This window comes from Motacilla alba, chromosome 1, assembly GCF_015832195.1.
Source record: "Motacilla alba alba isolate MOTALB_02 chromosome 1, Motacilla_alba_V1.0_pri, whole genome shotgun sequence".
Taxonomy (NCBI): Eukaryota; Metazoa; Chordata; class Aves; order Passeriformes; family Motacillidae; genus Motacilla; species Motacilla alba.
Genome location: NC_052016.1, coordinates 57,689,646 through 57,708,507, shown reverse-complemented (window position 1 = coordinate 57,708,507; position 18,862 = coordinate 57,689,646). Strand labels below are relative to the sequence as shown.

The window sequence follows — 18,862 nt, the reverse complement described above, 5'->3', positions numbered from 1 at the left end:
TGACTGGCGGCAGTGAAGTACTTTAAATCATTTTAAAACTATTTAACAACACTTCAGAATAGAAATAGGGAATAACCTCCAGTATTATGTCAGAAGTAGACTTTGGTTTCCACATTTACTTCTGACACTTTTTTTGCCTTTGGCATTGACAGTCACATTCACATATTTTTAAGGCCTGAACTCTGAAAGTATGTATCTGCTAAATTTGATCAAACCAAGGATTACTGAATGTAAATGTTCTCTGTCAGGTAAATTAACTGATCTTCTGTCTCAAAAGCTATCATCGTGGTAAGATCCTGCTGAGTTATAATCCGTTTAGCACCTATTCTCCTAGCAATTTGCATGGGGTTTTGTAATGTAAATGAGTCAAAAACATTCCCTGAAATGTAGAACAATCTCAAGTAATTACTGCTGAACAGATTTGTGTCAGCCCAAAATGACAAAAAGATGTTGGAACGAATCTGCATGACTGTAGTGTAAGTAAACAAGATGAGCAACAGCAGTACCTGCAGCACTGTAAAGGTGTTCTGACATCATCTGTAGGAACTGATTTCACTAGAAGGCATTGCAATGCTGAAAAAATGAACTTTGGAACCAGTAATACATACAAGCAAAGTAACAACCTTTTCTTGCCTCCTGGAATAGTCCTGAATGCATATCTCCTTCATTTGCATGGCATTTAAATAAAGTCAAGGAGAAATGTCTTGGTGGAGTCTCAAAAAAGTGTCTCTTAATAAGAGGGGGATCAGGCCAGCTGAATACAGTGTTTCAGGGGGAGCTGAAGCCTGCTCTGTTCTTTCTGGAATCAACTTTTCAAGTAATTATAAATAAAAAAGATGGTGCTTTCTGGCAGGCAAGGGGTGGCACACTCAGTAGAGAGCTGTGGCTGTGATCTCTGTCATCAATCTGGTCACATCAGTCTACACAGCAGCAGGTGATGGGGTAATACCTTCTCAAGCTCTCTCTGCTTTTGGTACGCTTGGCCAACTACAGAGCAGTCCCTGCTACTACCTTTCTTGGGAATTAAGTTGCTTTACAATGTACAGTTTTCAGTCCAAAAGAGAAAATAAAAATGTATTTCTAGCTTTCCCCCATGGTCTTTGATGTTACTATTTATATAATAGTAATTTAAATGTCATTATTAAAATTCAGGTATTTGAAAAGCACATGAGTGCATAGCTAAGATTTTTTGCCTCTTGCACGCAGAAATTGGAGCCTATTTGGAAGACTACAAAAAGTCATATTTTAATTTCTCACAGGTGAGTTCTTTTACATAGACTGTAATTCTCCAGCACCACATCACTGCTCCTATAAAGTCTGCTGCCTACTATGCAGTGACACCTTATGGCTTACCTCTCTGAGCATATGTAGTATAGTCCACATAAAAATATAATACAGTTTTGTTTCCAACGTAATGAATCTTGAATGAAACGATGCCATTATGCAAACCCCCTTACATGCAGTAGGCAGGAAGAGTACAAGCAAAAAATACTAAGGTGAAGGACCTACAAATTTGTTGTCACAAGTACTTTTTAGACTTGCAATTCATAGCTATGCTGTTGCCTACCTGATTGTATGAAGCCATTACTGAAGTGCTATTGGACTATTTACCTATAATTTGGTAACTTTTTTTCCCCGAAGCTTTCTGTAATGGGTTCAAGGGCAGTACTACAGGCCTCTGCTTTTTCAACCAAAAAAAATTAAAACCTTCAGCAACTCAAAGTAAACCTTTCTCTGCATAGCTCTAAAAACTGAAACTGCAGTTGTTACTGCTGACTTGTTAATATAACACAGACATGGACATTTCCTGGTTACTGTAAACACTGAAATGCTTTTGGAGTTAATGGAATACAGGTGCTGCCTGACACTACCAAAATGTTCTCACAGAAACAGGGACATTTTCGGAGAGAAGGAGCTGCAGATCCACCTAGTCCAGCCCCTTCTTCACAGCATGAATATCCTGCTTCTCAGTGGGAGTACCCAGATATGTAAAATGTCATGAAACAGGCATTCTTCCTAAGCTTAAGCTCCTTTATACTTCCAGGAATGGCTGTACCACTCAGCCTGCTGGAACAGAGAGTTCTGTAATGCCAGAGCTGGGTGATGGAGTGGGCTTAGGCAGGCTCTGAGGCGGCTGGGAAACCTTCCCAATGGAGCTGTGGGAAATGATGCTTACAATCGAATCCTCACCAGCCTTTACTTCAAATGAGACTCAGACAATACTGTGGACAATTAGCCTTCTTTATTGTGGAATCAAGAAGAAATTTAAAATCAACTTTAGTGATTCAAGATCCTGTAGAACAGTTTAGGTTAATAGGGATTGGCTTGGGCCCCAGCCAAATTTTTATTCTGGTCATTATAATCTTCCTACCTGAAATTCTATCCCCTATTGCAACAGGCCACAACACTCATTATTTACTGGCCTGAAACATGAGTGCCTTTTTTAATTCTACCAAATGTATATATTTTAAATCTGTTAAATAAGTTTAAATAGTAGCCGTGTGGCCAGTGATGAAGGTTGCAATATACTGATATGATACTTGGAATATGCTGCCATCAGTCAGTAGCCTGATTACTCAAAAGGTGTGTGTGCAGTGAAGTATTTGCGTATCTGAAAAAAGTTCTTACTCTCACAAGTAAATTCATTTGGGGAACAATTTGCTTGCATTGTTGTTAGAACCTGCTGTCAAGATTGATCATGTTTTCCTGTGTAATCCAGGAGAGTTTTAAAAAAATAAAGAGAAAAAGCTCCCAGGTCTCTGAACCAATATCCTGCTATGGTGTGTGCTAAATTGCCATTGACTGCTGCAAGGCAAGGCTTTTTTACACAAATGTTCCAATTATTTCTACTGTGATGGTAATAACAGTTGGAAGTTTAGGGAAAAAAAAATTAAAAATCGTGGCTTAGACAAGATCCCAATACAATATTAAGGAAATGAGCATTTTGAGAGCAAAGAAAGATGTAGTTTAAAGCAATATATTTTTGTCAAGTGACTGAAGAGGAGGGGGAAAATCAGACACCAGAAGCTGAAATGAGAAGAACAGGGGCAATATTCTGTGCTGAGACATTTTGTGTTTCAATATAGCTGCTCACTTATTCAAGGGCATTAATCACTTCAAAATTTCAAGCTCAGCTCCAGTAAAAAACCAATACATCTACACATATAAAATGTAGTCTACTTTCCCAGTTGCTTAATCATTGAAGCATTGGCTATTTCTACAGAGACTGGCTTTGCTCAGCACAAGACTTCATATCTTCAATGTAATGTATTTTAAAAATGTCCACAGAGCATCTTATGAAAGGAAGTGAAAGTTTATTGGCACTTGGTTTGTTTTGTCCGTACTTCTTGTCTGTTATCTGAGAAATGTGCAAGGGCTCTTGTGGCTGCAATTCTTCAGAATTTCAGCTGAAGCATCAGCTTGGTTGTCCACTGTTCCACAGAAGTGCCCTGTTTACTCAGAGGGCAATCCATCCAATCATCATTTGTACCACAGCTGCCTCGCTGTCCCTGTCTTCACCATTCTCATATAACAGAGCAACCTCCTGCCTGTCACACAGCACCTTCACCTGGAGTTTATAATGCCCTGTGACAATTTAGGCTGTATTAGTACAAGAGACTGGAGAGGTAGAGGGGTTATTAAAAAATAACCTGCAAGAGCTAGATATAAGCAGAATGCAAGATGGGGAGAAAAGTGCACATTAAAGCTGGCCAGAATGTGAAAATCCTGCTGTGTTAAACCCAAAAAATCCATTATTTTCCAGAAAAATATATGATTTCTCTAATTTTTATTCTTTAAGAAACAATGGGTTTAGTCAGAAGGAGGTTTCCAGGGGAAATTTTTTGACTGCTGTAGAAAAAAATTTCTTCCCACGTTTACCTTTTCACTTTTGTTCCCATTTACTCTGCCTTGATAGACACAACCTGGTCTACTGCATTGCATCCCAAATGCAAATACCCTGGCAGTTCTCTGCTATCACTGCTCATTGCAGCTCATCCTGCCTTTGTGGTGCATCAAGTAGAGGCTGCTTGACTGAAGTTTGAGGGCCCTTCCCTCGCCTCACCTATGTGTTCAATATTAAAAGCTTTCTTCCCACAGGCTGTTTGTGTACAGGATCCCAGCTTTTGCTGTCTACTCATTATGTTTTCAAATACACATTTGCATGCTTTTGTTAAAAATGTCCCTTGTTCTTTAAAGTTGGTCCTCTGAATATATAAAGATAGCACATTAACCTCCTTGGAGACTCTCTTGCTGACTCTGCATCAGTGCTCCCAGACGCTAATTCTGGTGTGCCAGAAGTACACCAGCAGTTACTACTCTGGCCAGTACTGTTCTGTTGCTCTCTCATACTCCACCCTTCCTACCCCAATCAGGTCTTCTCTCCATCGGTGTCCTGTTTTATATTTAGTTTGCAATCTCCTGAGGGCAAAGATTGCACTTCAGCTCCATCCAGTTTTTGCTTCCAAGCACTTTGAGAAAACAGCTTGTTAATAATAACAATAATAAAATATCATCCTTTGTATGAATAGAATTAAAGCTTAATTTTCCCCCATCCCCTCCATGCCTGTTCTAGCAAGGGAGAGGGAGCACAGTCAAACAGCAGACACTTTGTTACTGTAGTCTGTATCTGAGCATACTTAGAATCTTTTCACAGTGAATACTGCAAGAAGTTCCATTTATTTCAGCATTAATCACTGTGAACAAAAGTGAAAGAATTTGGCCCCTACTAATGAAAGCCAGTAGTGCTCTGCTGTTGGCAAAGTGCAGAGCAATCCTTTCCCAGAGCTTCAGAAAGCTAAAATGAAGTAGGATGAGCATATAGGTGCCAATCTCTTGATAAACCAGAAAAGAGTGAAACTAATTTATAACTTATTCTTGTTAAAGCTACCCTAAAATGATGATAAATTGTATATGTAAATACAAAAACAAGGAGACAGTGCCAGGGCACAAGCTAGAACATTTTGTCCTCATTCACAGTGATTCTTACTTTTCTCTATCCAGAATATTTGTTTGTTTACTTAGATGTCAAAGAGGACACCTACTCATATGCCCTTGGTGCTTTTCACATAACTTCAACCACAGAATTAGTCTGAAATTCACTGGAGTCCGCTGTTAGGAAAACAAGCAATGGAAAACCTCAAATCTTTTCTTCCCTTCCAGTGGTAACCCCGACTTACAACATCCCACCCAGACCATTTAAGCTGTGATAGAAAACAAATTCCAGAGCTCTAGGACCCCCAAAGAGATAAAGACCACTGCCAAAGTTATAAATATTACTTGATGTGTTTATATCTAGGCTGTCTGAGCTACTATTTGAAGCTACAAAAGCACAGGAACACCATTTTGGGTATTGTAACTTTCAAGAAGCTTCATTACAGTTAGTTCCTGAGGAATTAAATTAATTATAAAATTTGGCATTGCACTTAGTAGGATCAGACTGCATCACTGATCTTGTAGACCCTGTTATTTCCTCTTTTGTTTTAGTATTACTTTCTAAGGGATACTAGGGTAAGGAGCCTGTGTCCTCTAAACAGCACATAGTAACCAAGGATGCACTCTTACCACATTTTCCTCCACATGACCTATCTTGTTTTGTTCTACAAGTAGGCAAATATTGTGAGGTGAGTTAACTAACAAAAAAATCCTGATTCATGATAATTAAAGACAAGAGAATGGAAAGGAAAGAAGTTGTACTTTTATCACAGTCTTTCAGTAGTTTACAAATGGCAAAGCAGTATGTTTCTCTTTCCTTAGGTCTGATTCTCTTCTTACCAGGTGCATTGGAGTTTGTACAGTTACTTTACTAGGACTGCATCAGGCTGTATAATAGAATCTGTAACAAATTAAAAACACACTTCTAATTAGAGGCCAGAATACTACGCAGTGTCAATTAACTTGGCGTTTAATTACCATGGTGATTGGAAGGAACTATAAATTGCTAAATATATAATTAGTGTATCAGACTTCTGTGCCACAATGGCATCAGAACATGGGTATAACTAGTTTGGACTTTTCCCCAACATTTTATATGCCTGCAAGATTTAAAGACAGTACTTTTATTCCTGCCAATATTCTGTTATCAATGATCAAAGACAAATATAATAGTTCAGCTTCTTTTAAGGCAGCTGGGAACTTCTTCCTTTCTCTTCATCATATACAGTGGTTTCATTGCAATTACTCTGAAAAGAACCATTTTGGCAAGAATAGTATCAAGCAGGAAAATTGCATATTCTGTGGAAAATGTGTTTTCCTTTTCTTTCCCCCAGAAGTGTTAGCCATCTTGTGCTAGATATCAGAATGTTTCAAGCAGGAAACATGACTACTGATCAGCTGGCTACTTACACACTTAACCAACATATGCAAAACGTGTGAGAGACCAGAATTGTACCATCTTGTCGGGTTTTCTAACATTCTAAAAGGAAATGAAGCATGTTTGACCTATGAATGATTCCTAACATGTACCCTCCTTCAAGCAGAATAGCTTGAAGGAGGGTACATGTTCTATTCTTAAAATTCTGCAGAATAGCTCTAATTGTAACTGCTACTATGAGGTGTAATACATCAAAAATACTCGTGATGGTAATTAGACTTCTGAACAGCTGACTATGATTAAAAGCATAAAATAGGAATAGGCCAGTTGCTGCATGAGATGTGTTCTCATTACTCAATAGCACTGTTTTCTTTGGGAAGAAAACGACAGTATCTGATCTTGCCTCTGGATTTAGTTTTCCACAATAAAGTACCTGAAATTAGTAAGATTTTTGTCAGTGCCTGCCACAGAGTTTGGTCTCGGCTTGCCAGTTCAGTTCTGTTGCTTATTATGAAATACAGCCATATCACTGCAGTTTATCTTGGTAACTCATGGAGAGATAACATGGGATTAGCAATTGCTACTATCTAGTCACTAATTAGCTGCTTTCAGTAAACCTGGAAGTCTAGGGATATTTTTGATAAAGCAAGATCTTCAAAAATGCTACAGAAGGGAAGATAATATCTTTTGTTCTAGTGCTGCATTCTGGCCATCACAGACAGCTGCTGAAGAAAGGGATATCTATCTTCCAGACAGGCAGGGCACTCTAAGTTGGTGCATCCAAGTGTGGCTGCCAGAAGAGCACTGCTGAAGGTTGCAGTACTGGCTGACGTGGGCTGGTGTTTGTGGGTGGTGACACAGCAGTATGATACAAAACCTTCAAAATTAAATTTATTATTTCACTTTTAGACTGTGTGTCATGGCTCATCTTTATAGGGCAGCTGAGTACAATATCAGGAATTAATTCCTCATCTCTGCCTGGTTCCTAACTGATAAAAGCCTGTGGCAGTAAACAGGCATAGTAGGTCTTATGTACTGGTAATGGCTATGTTGGTGAGAGATTAAATAAAGAGAGGCAGAGGTCAGAGGCAGATTTACTGGGCAGAGGAGCTGATTGTAGGAACCGTAATCCTCTCTTCTCCCATTAACATCAGCAGGTGTTTGCTCTGGGTCATGGGATGTAGGAGTATTTACATAATTATGCTGTCTCCCTTCCAGATCTTGAATGCATCCATCCCTGGAAGGCATCCCTTTTCTCAAAAGTGTTTGTCCAGTCATTTGGAGGACACTGGAATTGCAGGCAGAGGAGTGACACACAACATCTGTACAAGTTCCGGACAAGCACATCATCTCCACTATATCCGCTAAAGTAGAGCAGTTTAAGAATAACCTTTTTAGATGAACATTTTAAGAACAGGAACAAAGGAAAACAAATTCACACCACAAAGTAAGCAGAAAACATTATTAACAGTGGTAGCATGGAATGCCTCTGTCTGTTTGCTTTTAGCTTCTGACATTGCAGTTACAGTTTAAATCTTGTAAACAAGATGGGGATATCCATAATGTTTAACATGACTGCTTTACCTGGGCATGCAGATCTTTCAGAGTAGGGCACTCGCAGGAGCATCAGCCTCTGCTTTGCACGTCACAAATACTCTGCCAAAAGAGCAAGCAGTAAGTAATTGATTGTGACTAAATGGGATGAAGCGGCCCATTGTCCTTCTCAGCTATCAGACTCTCTGCTGGAGGAACATCCAGGATAGGGAAGGGGACACTGTTAAAACAGTATTTCCCAGAGCACAGAAGAAGCAGAAACACAAAATGGCTTTCCTAAATGGGATAAGGGCCCTGCTATTACTTTCTGGCTAGCCTATGGATGAAGAAATCAGGATTCATTTTAGTCTGCAAAGTGCGCAAAAAGTGTCTGCCAGGGTTTAATTTTGAAACCTTTTCAAAAGCACAAGAGCTTGTAAGAGAAGAAGTCATGCAGGGGGAAGGAGGTGGAGAGTAAGTGGGTGGAATGCAAAGATAGTGGGAAAGAAACAGGAGAGGCTGTGTTGCAAGGACTATGGCTTGAATCTTGGGTGGAGAGTTGATGAACCTAGGCCTCTGAGAAAAAAAAAAAAAAAAACAAAACCTAATTTTCTTTCCGCAAAAGTTGAAGCATGGGCAAAGCACCTATTTCAGCCTCCCGTGAAAAAGGCAGCCCGTTGCCAGCCGGGTTTTGTGTCACCTCGTGGTGGGTGACCTCTCCCCGGAGCAGCGGACGCCGGCCGTTGGCAGCGCTGGGGCGGCAGGGCTGGGGTGGTGGCGGGCAGCTCCCGGTCGCTGTCCAGGGAGCGCAGAGGCGGCAGCGGGAGCTGACAGCAGGGCAGCCGCGGGGGTTGGCCGGACAGTTCCCAAATGAGGCCCACGGGCACAAGCGGGGTCACGGAATTTAGGCGCGGGGCCGCGGGACGAGCGGGGTGCCGCTCCGTCGGTGGTGCCCGAGCCCGAGGGGCGCGGGGTCCCGGTCAGGGCAGGAGCCGGGCAGGAGCCCGGGGCACCTTCCCCGCCCCGCGGGGGCCGCAGCGCGGGGGAGGAAAGGAGGGCGGAGAGCGGCGGGCGCGGGACGGAGCGCTGAGGGAGGCAGGGAGGGAGGCTGGCGGCGGCAGCGCTGCCCCGGGGGCCGGGGCGGGCGGCGCTCAGGTGAAGGAAGGGCCGCCCGCCCGGGGCGGCGGTGACGCGGCTGCGGCGCGGCGGGGCAGCCCCGCGGCCCCATGTGGCCGCCGCCGCCCGTCCCCGGCGAGGAGAGCGGCCGCGGGCGCTGAGCGGGGCTGCCCGGGGCGGCATGCGGAGCCGCCGAGGATGAGCAGCCAGCGCCGCCCGGCCAAGGCGCAGCTCCGGAGGTCGCTGAGCGAGCAGCTGCGGGACTCCACCGCCAAAGCCTGGGACTTGCTGTGGAGGAATGTCCGGGAGCGGCGGCTCGCAGGTCAGTCCCCGCTGCGCCGCGGCCGCCGCTACCTGCCCTGCGCCCCGGGGACGTCCCGGTCCCAGCGGCGCGGAGGGGTCCCGCTCCAGGGGCACGTCTGGGGGGCACCATCTCCGCTGCCGGAGCGGGGAGACCCCGCGGCTTCGGCCCGGGCGGGACGGGGGGCTCCCGGCAGGAAGGCGGTCGGCAGCGTGCGGGCGGGTCGGGCCGCGGGCGGGAGCCGGGTGCAGGCAGGTCGCAGCCCCCAGCCCCTGCAGGCAGCCCCTGCCCGGGAGCCGGCGGGCAGCGCGGGGGTGCTCACGCACGCAGTCGGGCTCGGGGCTAAGCCTCCCCGTCTCTCCGTGTCGGAGGCACCTTCTGTGCGTCTCCGAAACGAAGAGGGCTGGCTTTGCCTCCGGGAAGCAGGCTCACCTGCTCCTCTGATCAGTTTTCTAAGTCTAACCAACCAGTTTGGTTCCTCATAGGGTTTGCATGTGAGAAGTACCTCAGGTCCCAAAGAAAAATGGTCTGTTTCATTTCAGATGCTTCTATAGCTTCAGGTCACCTACCTGCTCTGGAAAACCGGCCTCCTGCAGCTTTTCCATCCCCAGGTGGGGACCAGAAGGACACAGAGCAGGGCAGGTGCTCCAGGGGGTCGGGTCTCATTTAGAGCACTGCTATTGCCGCAGCACAGTGGCTTTATGCACAGGGGCACACACCCAGTGTGTATTTGTAAAATACTCTGTGAATTAGAAGATCTGGATTAGAATATCTAGTACATGTACATGCAAGTGCAAAGTAGAGTTATTATACTAGAAAACGATACATCAAGATTTATGAGCAGGATCATGTATAATGAAGTCTAATTTGTAAAGATGGATTCCTCTGTCACATCCTACAGCATTGTTAGGAGTTTGGTGACCTTGCCTAGGGCACTGTGACATGCTGTATTGTATAGTACAGAGGTAAATGATGCAGGTTTTCTGACTAAATCTACAGCATGTTAGTTCTTATGTACATACAATCAAAATAATAGGTAAAAATTGCATGGCAGTTTTTTTTGAAAAATTACTCTAAACTGGATAGCTTCAATAATGAATTACTAAAATGACTAATTTTGTAATATTACGGTTAGCCAAAATACTAAACTTTTAATGTTTTAATTTTCTTTTAATTCCCTTATTCCTGTATAGATAGCAGATCCCAGCAGACATTCAGCAAGGATACTGTTGGCTATTTTTTTCTTTTTTGGTCAAAGACAACTATTGCTTGATTGAGCAAAGAACCTGGGCAGGCTGCCATGATGCTGTAGCCAACTTCTTAAAGCAACTGGGTATTAAAATTGATGGCGTCAAAACTTTTTATTTAAGGTGGATAGAATACTAATGTCCTGGTTTATGCACTGCCATAATTTAAGTGCTATTCATAATACCCTGGTAAGACACTGGTACACTTGCCGTTTCATTAAATTACTTATCTGACGACATAATGAAATGTGTACAAATATCTGTTGATGCCAGATATGTTCTCTTGTTCTGTTGCTTTTCTGTCTCTGGCATTTTTGTCTTTGTTTTCATATTTGTTTGTTGTGCTGACTTGGGTAGCTGCAGTGTATATTCCTTGGCCTCTTCTTCCAGCTTTTGTTAATGAGAAGGCAGGAGATTTAAGCTGATCTAAATTTGTCAACTATTTGCTGGTTGCCAGCCCGGCGGCTTCTCCATTGCCACAGATCTGATCCCAACGAGGCAGATAGTTGTACAAGTTCTGTCTTTTTCCTCAAAGTTGTCGTTGTAGTTCAGCTCTGACTGGCAGTCAGAGCAGCAGTGTAACTGGTAACTAATATTCAAGAGCAATGATCAAAATGAAATGCAGTTTTAACCATTAGTGTATTGTCATATTCCAACTGCAAAGCCAAATAAAAACTCGTGATTAAATCCTCGCTGTGATGATTCCTTTGCAGGCAGTTGCATAGTTACTCTTTTGGTTTGCTTTAGTCTTTTATCTATTTGTTAAGGATCAGGACACCAGTTGCCCAAGATACACCTGTAAAGAAAGCAAGCACGTTTTTGTAATTCATAAAAATGATATAATTGTTAGGGTTGGATGAGGTGTTGGGAATTCTCCAGTCTCCAGCTCAGAGCAGGATCAGCACTCGGAGCAGAGCAGGTTACTCAGGGCTTTCCCCAGTGCCCCTTGGGAAGAGTTTCTGCCCTGGCATCCAGGCTGGAGCAGAGGGCAGCAGCACACTGTTGGGCAGCAGGGGTGTGAGCTGGAGAAAGGACCTGAACCCTGGCTAGAGCAAGGAGAGAGCTGAATTTTGACTCAGCTGCTCCCAAAGAGGCAGAGAGTGTGGCTGAGTTGCTGTGGAAAAGTAGGTTGTGCATAAAAGGACTGCTAGAGTGTGCTCCTTGCTTCCCTCCCTCACCCTTTACAGCAGAGGTGATGAGCAGCAGCCTGGCTCCTGGCGTGCTCCTGGACAGGGCTGCTCCATACTGTCTCTTGTTCAGGACAGATCCGTGGTGCCCTGCAGCTCTTAGTCACTTTTTCTGATTCACTGACTGGGATTTGTTTTTCAAACAATGGGTGTACCCTCTACAGTGCCAAAAATTGCACCCTCAGGGGTTTTTTGTGCTTTTTGTAAGTTTTGCAGAGGTATTTTGCACTGTTTCCACTATGCTTATGGTTTAATTTGGAACTGACAAACTGAATGGGAAATGTACCAGAATTTTAACTCCCAGTGGGGGCCTATTCCCCTGAAAGATTATAGAAAATACTTTTGGTTTAATGTAATCCTGAACCACTTTGCCATTATTGAAAACCATTGTTTAAATAATTTGACTTAAGTATTTAGCAGATCCTCCAACAGTGATCTGCTAAGTGATCTCACCTAAGGTAATTCTGAGATCCCTGTTCAAATCATGATCACCTGTTACAGTAAAACACAACAAGTTGTAGTTCCTACACTCCTTGTGTGTAAGGGGAAAGTGCCACCTTCTATCTGGCATCCTTTCAGTTACTATACACTAAAATAAAATTAAATTAAAATTTAGTTTTTAAATTCAGTACTTTGGAGTCAGGAAACACCAGAGGTAAGGACTCCTGTTGCTGTATTGCACAGCCCCCCTCATAAGGTAGGATTGTCATGACTGACATGATTGACTGACACGATCACCTCACCCTTTTTGTTGCTCAGAATTTTTCAGCCTCATTTACTGCAGAAAGTGATGATCCCTTTGCTGAATCTCTTAACTTAGAGCCTTCTGTACTGCAGCTTTCTGAAATAGTGGACTAAGCACAGAATTATAAATTTCCTCAGGTGTTTGTTCATGAGACTGGTGCTTGCGTACGTTATACCATTAATGTTTAAGTTGTTCCTAGAAGCTTCAAGGTTACATTGTTCCCATTTTACAGATAGAAGCAAGAGGCAAAGTGAGGATGAACCCCAGGAATATCAGCTCTTGAGAGTTACAACTTGAATTATCTACTTTAGTATTCAAATTATGACTCTCAGTAGCTGCTGTTGCACAGCATTTTGAGCAAATTAGCATTTGGGGTCTAACTGAATAGCACCTAGGGAATGAATAACTTGCAGTTTCTGGTGGTCTGGTCAGATTTTGTTTCAAGTGACTTGGTGTAAAACAGAGAAGAATGGAAGGTGCTCTGCCACAGGGGCAACATTTACTTGTCATAGTTTCGGAAACCTGGGGGTTTTTCTGTCTCCCACCTGCAAGAGCTTCGGCAGGGCTGATACGTGACCATACCCCATCATCAGATAGGATCCTTGGAAACTGCATGTGCAGATGATGATGAGACTTTGTCTTACGACGTAGTAGAAAGAGGGCTGAGTTAGAATTTAGCAGGTGACTTCAATTCTGAGACTTATTAAAGTTTGCAAAATCAATTTTGTGACCCTATCATTCTTCTGATAAGAGAAAGCTTTGCCTCTAGTTTCTGTAGTTTAGCTTTTAGCTGTTATTTAGCAATCTACACAGATAGCTGTCAGGATTTCTTCTCTGTAAGGCTGCCTCCACTGTGTCTGTGGCTTAGATACACCCTCAGTCTTTCTGATAAATCTCTTCTCACCTGAGCTTTGTGTCTCACAATCCTTTGTATGTTCTGTGTTCTCTAAGAGATTAAATCCCTACTTGATCTCCTCTAACTCTTCTGCTACAAAATTTCTCTTATCTATCCATTGACATCCTCTCTTCTGCCTGCTGCAATTGCCCTATCAGCACTGTTCCAACTCATACTCAGCTACAGAGCTCTCCAGAAGCAACTGCCTGGAGTGGTTTGGAGGACCAGTTTCAGATGCTCCCACTCTTTTTTTTTGGCTTGACTGTGCTTTGGGTTAAAGGAATTTGGGATCAAGTTTTACACTATACCTCCAGTAGTTTGCTCAGACTGACATTCCAAACTGTTTTAACTTGTCCAATTTTGGACAGATTTTTCAGGCACCAGTGCTAAACTGACTCTTGAACTTCCCCTGTGAGGTTGCAGGATGTTTTTCCAAAGGATGAAGCACTTAATGTCTCAAATCAAGTAGAATGAAAATGTGTGGTGGGACAACATACCATGGACTAATTTTTTCTTAGAAATTGATCACCCGAAGCTCCAAAACTGAAACAGGAATGAGGCAGGCTTGTGAGTAAAAGAAAATCATTAAGAAGTCTGAAGAAGTCAAAATTAAGACCTTTAAATGGAAAGCTTTACAAGTCCTACTCTTAGGTGTCCTTAGCTCTTCAGGAGGACCTTATACACTGATAAGCAGCTACAAGTGTCTCTTCAAATAGGACTGAAATACGTTTATATCAGAGATGAAAGTGAACATTATCTGGTGTAGGTAGAAAAAGGAGAATAATTTGTCCAGCAGAAAGTAACTGTCACATTCAGCATGTGACAAAGATGACAAAGTGATGTACCTGCTCCTCTCAAAAGTAATCTGTGGTTGGTTTGTGGGTTACTGTGGTTTTATTGGGTGTGAATGAATAAGCCTAAGTTTGTAATTGCACCTCAGACAGCATGGTGCTCCTTGGCACCTGCTGATCTGTTGATCCTGGGGAACACAGATGTGAAAAGTGGGTTTTAAAAAGCTACAACTAGTGGTCACAACCAGAACTGTGTGAATTTTAGCACAGTTTTCTGTCATGCCTGTATGGAGACAAGAGCAGCTATATTTCTGCAGCCTAATTAAAGAATCATCAAATTTATAGCTTTCTCATAGTTTTTAGTTTTCATTCGAAATGAAACATTTTCAAGAACTTGTTTATGAAGTTTTTATTCTGCAAAGCTGAAGTTTATTTTGGGAGTGAAGTCCCTGGAAACCCCAAAGGAAATATGTGTACCAGGCTTCCATGTCCTCTGGGAACCCCTGAGCAAAGGCAGGTGTCCCAGTATGGGACCAATATTGAGTCTGCTGCATCTTGATATTATTACATTACTGAAATTTATTCTGAATTAAGACTTTTGTGCAAATGTAGCAGATTCATTGAGTGGATTTTTTTATAAAATAATTTTGCAAGATCAGTTTTCATTAAGGAGTGTGGGAGATGCGTGTGTGAAAAATGTGGTATTTGGTGGGCATACTTCTATGTTCTATTTTAAAATCATGCACATAACATTTTTAGAAAGCAAAGTAGGGATGTTGCAGTCTGTGTCCCCACCAGTGCACTGGAGAGTACAAGATACTGATTCTCATGTATGTTGATAAGATGTATGTGTGTAAATTCCTTCCTAACCCAGCCCCATCAATGGGAAAAGACTGTCCTTTGTCAAGGAGAAATGTTATGAAAGACATTCTTTATTCATGATGGAGTGCTTTAGGGAAAAAAAAGAAAGTGACTTTTGAGTGATTCATTTGGCCAGGCATGCCAGGATATTTTCTGCTCTCAGTCCTAAAGAAAATGTAGTAGCCAAGAAAAGTAGTCATTGATCTCATAAATTAAATTAATTGTGCCATACATTCTCTATTAATGTGAGGAGGGGTTTTTGATTAGTTTAATTAAAGTATGAAGAGGCTTTTCTTTGCACCTGTGTTTTATGGGTTATGTCAATATCCTGTAAGTTCCATCTCCTTCCCAGGCACTCCTTGAAGGCCAATGGTTTGAATCTGAAAAGAGGGCAGTGGTGGCAAAATACCACCATTGTTAGTTCTGGTGCTGCCAGGCTCTCATGACCCTCAGCAACAAGAAGTTAATTCCAGAAGTACAATTACAAAAATACCAATATGCTTGACCTGCCAAGTATTTCTGTATCAGCATGAGACTGTGAAGGGGGGTGATGGAGGACTCCCAAAGTCCAGAGAAAGATGTATTTTTCCAATACTCATTCCTGTGGCTCTGCTGCAATTTGCCACGTAAGATTTGGAGTGATCATGGAGAGGTTCCTAGGGTGACAACAGCATTCATCTTCCGGTTTTACATTTAATACACAGATTTTGTATTTGAATGGGTACTGCTTTCATCAGAGAAAGTTGTATCAGTGATTATTTTCCTAAAAGAAATTCAATTTTGATTACTTAATTTCCTGACAGTAAGAGATACAAATCTCAGCTCATAAAATGGGGAATCAGTGGTGGAAATAGAACTGGATACCGTTTGAATCAGTCAGTTTCTATTTGATAGCTTTAAATAATGTTCTTGACAGGTCTCCCTCTTCCTCATCTGTTCACAGATTTCAGTGACACATTAATCTTTAAAAAATACACTTCTTTTTCATAGAGAGTTATTATGTCAGTCCTTTTTGTAGTACAGTTTTTGTTTGGTTTGGGTTTGTTTGGTTTGGGTTTTGGTTTGTTTTTCTTAGATTTTTTGGGGGTTTGTTTTGGGTTTTTTTTTTTTCCCTACTGTCTTTCTTGAGCATTCACAAGGTTCTTTCAGTTCTCAGTAAACAAATATTTCTCCTTTTTTCCTGCACAAATACATGGCCTCAGCTCATTTCACCTGGATGCTTCTATGTGACAAGAAGAAGGCTGCTATCTTGTCAGTTCTCTACTCTGTGACTTCATGGAGTATTCCTGTAAACATTGTACTTATCCTGATGTTTGCAGACCAAATATTGGAAACAATTCATAGTATATAACACAATACTGTTTAAGTTCATGTACGTTTAGACAGATGCAGTTTTTGGTGCTCATATTTTTCTAAGATATATAGGAGCTTGTGTAGACTGATAAAAATACTTAATTTATTTGTCTGACATTAAACAGGGATGATGCTTTCCCATTCCAAGATTGCTTCTTTATATCAGTCATGGCATATTAAATAATGTATCTTCTCAGTTATTTCCTACTAGGTGTTTTTGTTTTTATTCATATGACTGTAATCCTAGAGGTTGCTTCCATTTCCCTGTGCAAGTGACTTTATTTATAATAATAACTATGCTAGAACATTTATATGGAACATTTATATCCGCAATAAACTTTCAGCTGCCTAGTGAACATCAATAGTCTGTTGGTGGCTGGCCAGCAAATTCTGAAACATGTGAAATTTCTGGACTCAGGATGGGACTGGAGACTGGACTCCTGTTCTTCTGCTTTCTCAGCTACAGTAGGATGTGCTGTTTAGTTTCAGGAATCATGAAGTCCCAATTCTGAATTTTTTCTTTTTTGCTTTAATGAAAAAAAAACCCTTCAAAATGTCATATTGTCATATTCCTAGGGGTTCTGAGAACTTAGATGACTTAACAATTTGATTTTGTACAATACTTGCCAGGCATTGGCCTTGTTTTACAGCAATGCTTTGACTCACACTTGTCTTCTTTTATTTTGTATTTCTTGGATTTCTTGAGAGACAGATGTTCTGTATTGCTCTTCCTTATTTCTTTGCTTTTTCTGTCATACCATGGCCAAATCTTGTGCTGCTATATATCATAACTCCTTTAAAAATCATCTCCTTGAGTAACAATTCATTGAGAAAACCAGCTTTCACTTCTACTTAAGCACATTTGCATTGAAAATTTAAAAAGAAAATGTGAACTTCAGAGTCTGAAAAGCCAAGAAAAGACTTCATTTTGTAAAATGTCAGTTTCAAGCTAACCTCATGATTTTAAAGAAGTGGCGCCTGTCTTGTGATTCTTGAAAATTTGTGTTTGGGAATATTATTTTCAATTAATTAAGAATTTGTGATATTTTCTTTTGATTATTACATATTAAAAATATGACAGTGTAGAAGGTTGACTGAAATTAGGGCGTCAGTTGTCTTGACTGACATTAGGGTGTTCACAAGAGAAGTGCATTTCTGTAGCTCCTTTACACATCCTGTTTACAGTTAAAAAAGGAAAACATTTTGACAATCAGACCAACCTGGTGCACCTTGTACTGCGAATAAGCAAAGGCTGAATGCACGCCGATATGTGTGCGGCAAACAGCTATGCTCCAAGAAGGGATCGGGAACACCCCGAATCCATGGCACTTGCTTCCATAAAACACCAGGCTTCAACAGTCAGTGTAATTAGTTTACAAGCCATCCATTTCAGGTGAAACACTCTGCCTGTCGCTCCAGTAGAGGGCAGTGATTTACATACAGTAATGGCAATTAGTGTGCGTGCCCATCGTGCATCACCCAGTGTTAGACACAGCAGGTGGCTTTATTAAGGTAGTGCAGTGTTCAAGGCATTCTCTGTCCTCCAGGATAGAGTGCCACCCAGGAGCCTTATTTCCTGAGCTTTTACAGCAGGACCCCTGGCAGTGTAGCAGAACAAAATTTATGAGAATTAAAGAACAATATGTTTTCAGCTAGCATGGTGATCAAAACTAAATATACTCTGCTGTATATAATCACCAGAGTGAATTGCATTTCAACAGACCATTTCATAGAGATAGTGATTTCTTTCTTTGTTGCTGTTCAACAGTAAGTAAATAGAAAAGATTTTCTATAAAACCTTTTTTACAGAAATCATTTTTTACAGATCCAGCAGCATGCTGTAGTACAGTGGAAGAGGAGGCACTGGAACTTATAAATGTTGGTTTCCTTTAAGCTGTAAGAATTTGATTCATAATCTATTTCAAAACACTATGAATTAAAATTTATACTTATCAAAAAGTTGTTTAAACCGTAGGTACTTCTTTAGCAGCAAGATAAATTCATTAACTTTAAAATAGCTTGCTTAATTTTATAAATGCTTCACAAATTTTACTTGTCACAGATGTAAAATAAAGTGGGGATAATTGTCACAGATGTAAAATAAAGTGGGGATAATTAATTTTTTCTGTTGCCTGAGCTAAATGGATTGCACTGGTGCTTCGATAAACCAAGGAATTTTTTTCTGGGGAGGACTGGTTTTCCAGGCTGTGATGGTGCAGAAGGGCACTGAACCTTCACAGGTCATTTAATACAGAAGCACTTTAAAAGACAGCCACAAAACTGGAGTATTGGTTTGGTTACAGAAAGAATTTAAAGGGATATTGCCTCAGAACAGTAGCATAGCTCAAATATACCTTAGATCATGTGTAAGTCTGTCTTAATTTTGAGCAAAAATTAGTTTGAAATGTCTTTGTGTACTGTCTTCTGTTGCTGCAATTTATGAAGAAATGTAGGGTAGCTGCATAGGATAAGGGTAAGGTAGCTGTATGAGGATAGCTTAAGAGAATGGTGAAGGAGATGAGT

At 41.5% G+C, this 18,862-nt stretch overlaps 1 protein-coding gene and 1 long non-coding RNA gene across 3 annotated transcripts in view; one reads left to right on the top strand and one right to left on the bottom strand.

The window, feature by feature from the left end:
* The window catches only part of STARD13 (StAR related lipid transfer domain containing 13), a 287,606-nt gene that overhangs the window by 136,305 nt on the left and 132,439 nt on the right, over nt 1-18,862 (top strand). Inside the window, exon 1 of one of the 2 annotated variants that reach the window (XM_038133168.1) lies at nt 8,985-9,281. The exons of the other annotated variant lie outside the window; for it this stretch is intronic. Within the exon in view, the coding sequence (XP_037989096.1) occupies nt 9,158-9,281 (124 nt within the window). The 5' untranslated portion in view covers nt 8,985-9,157. Of the gene's footprint in view, nt 1-8,984; nt 9,282-18,862 lie in introns of those variants that run through there. 2 annotated transcript variants of the gene reach the window in all.
* On the bottom strand, nt 2,447-12,391 carry LOC119699564. The gene is made up of 3 exons (XR_005256467.1): nt 9,830-12,391; nt 7,895-7,966; nt 2,447-5,833 (listed from the first exon to the last, which is right to left on the bottom strand). It is a non-coding gene; the product is annotated as an uncharacterized LOC119699564 (long non-coding RNA).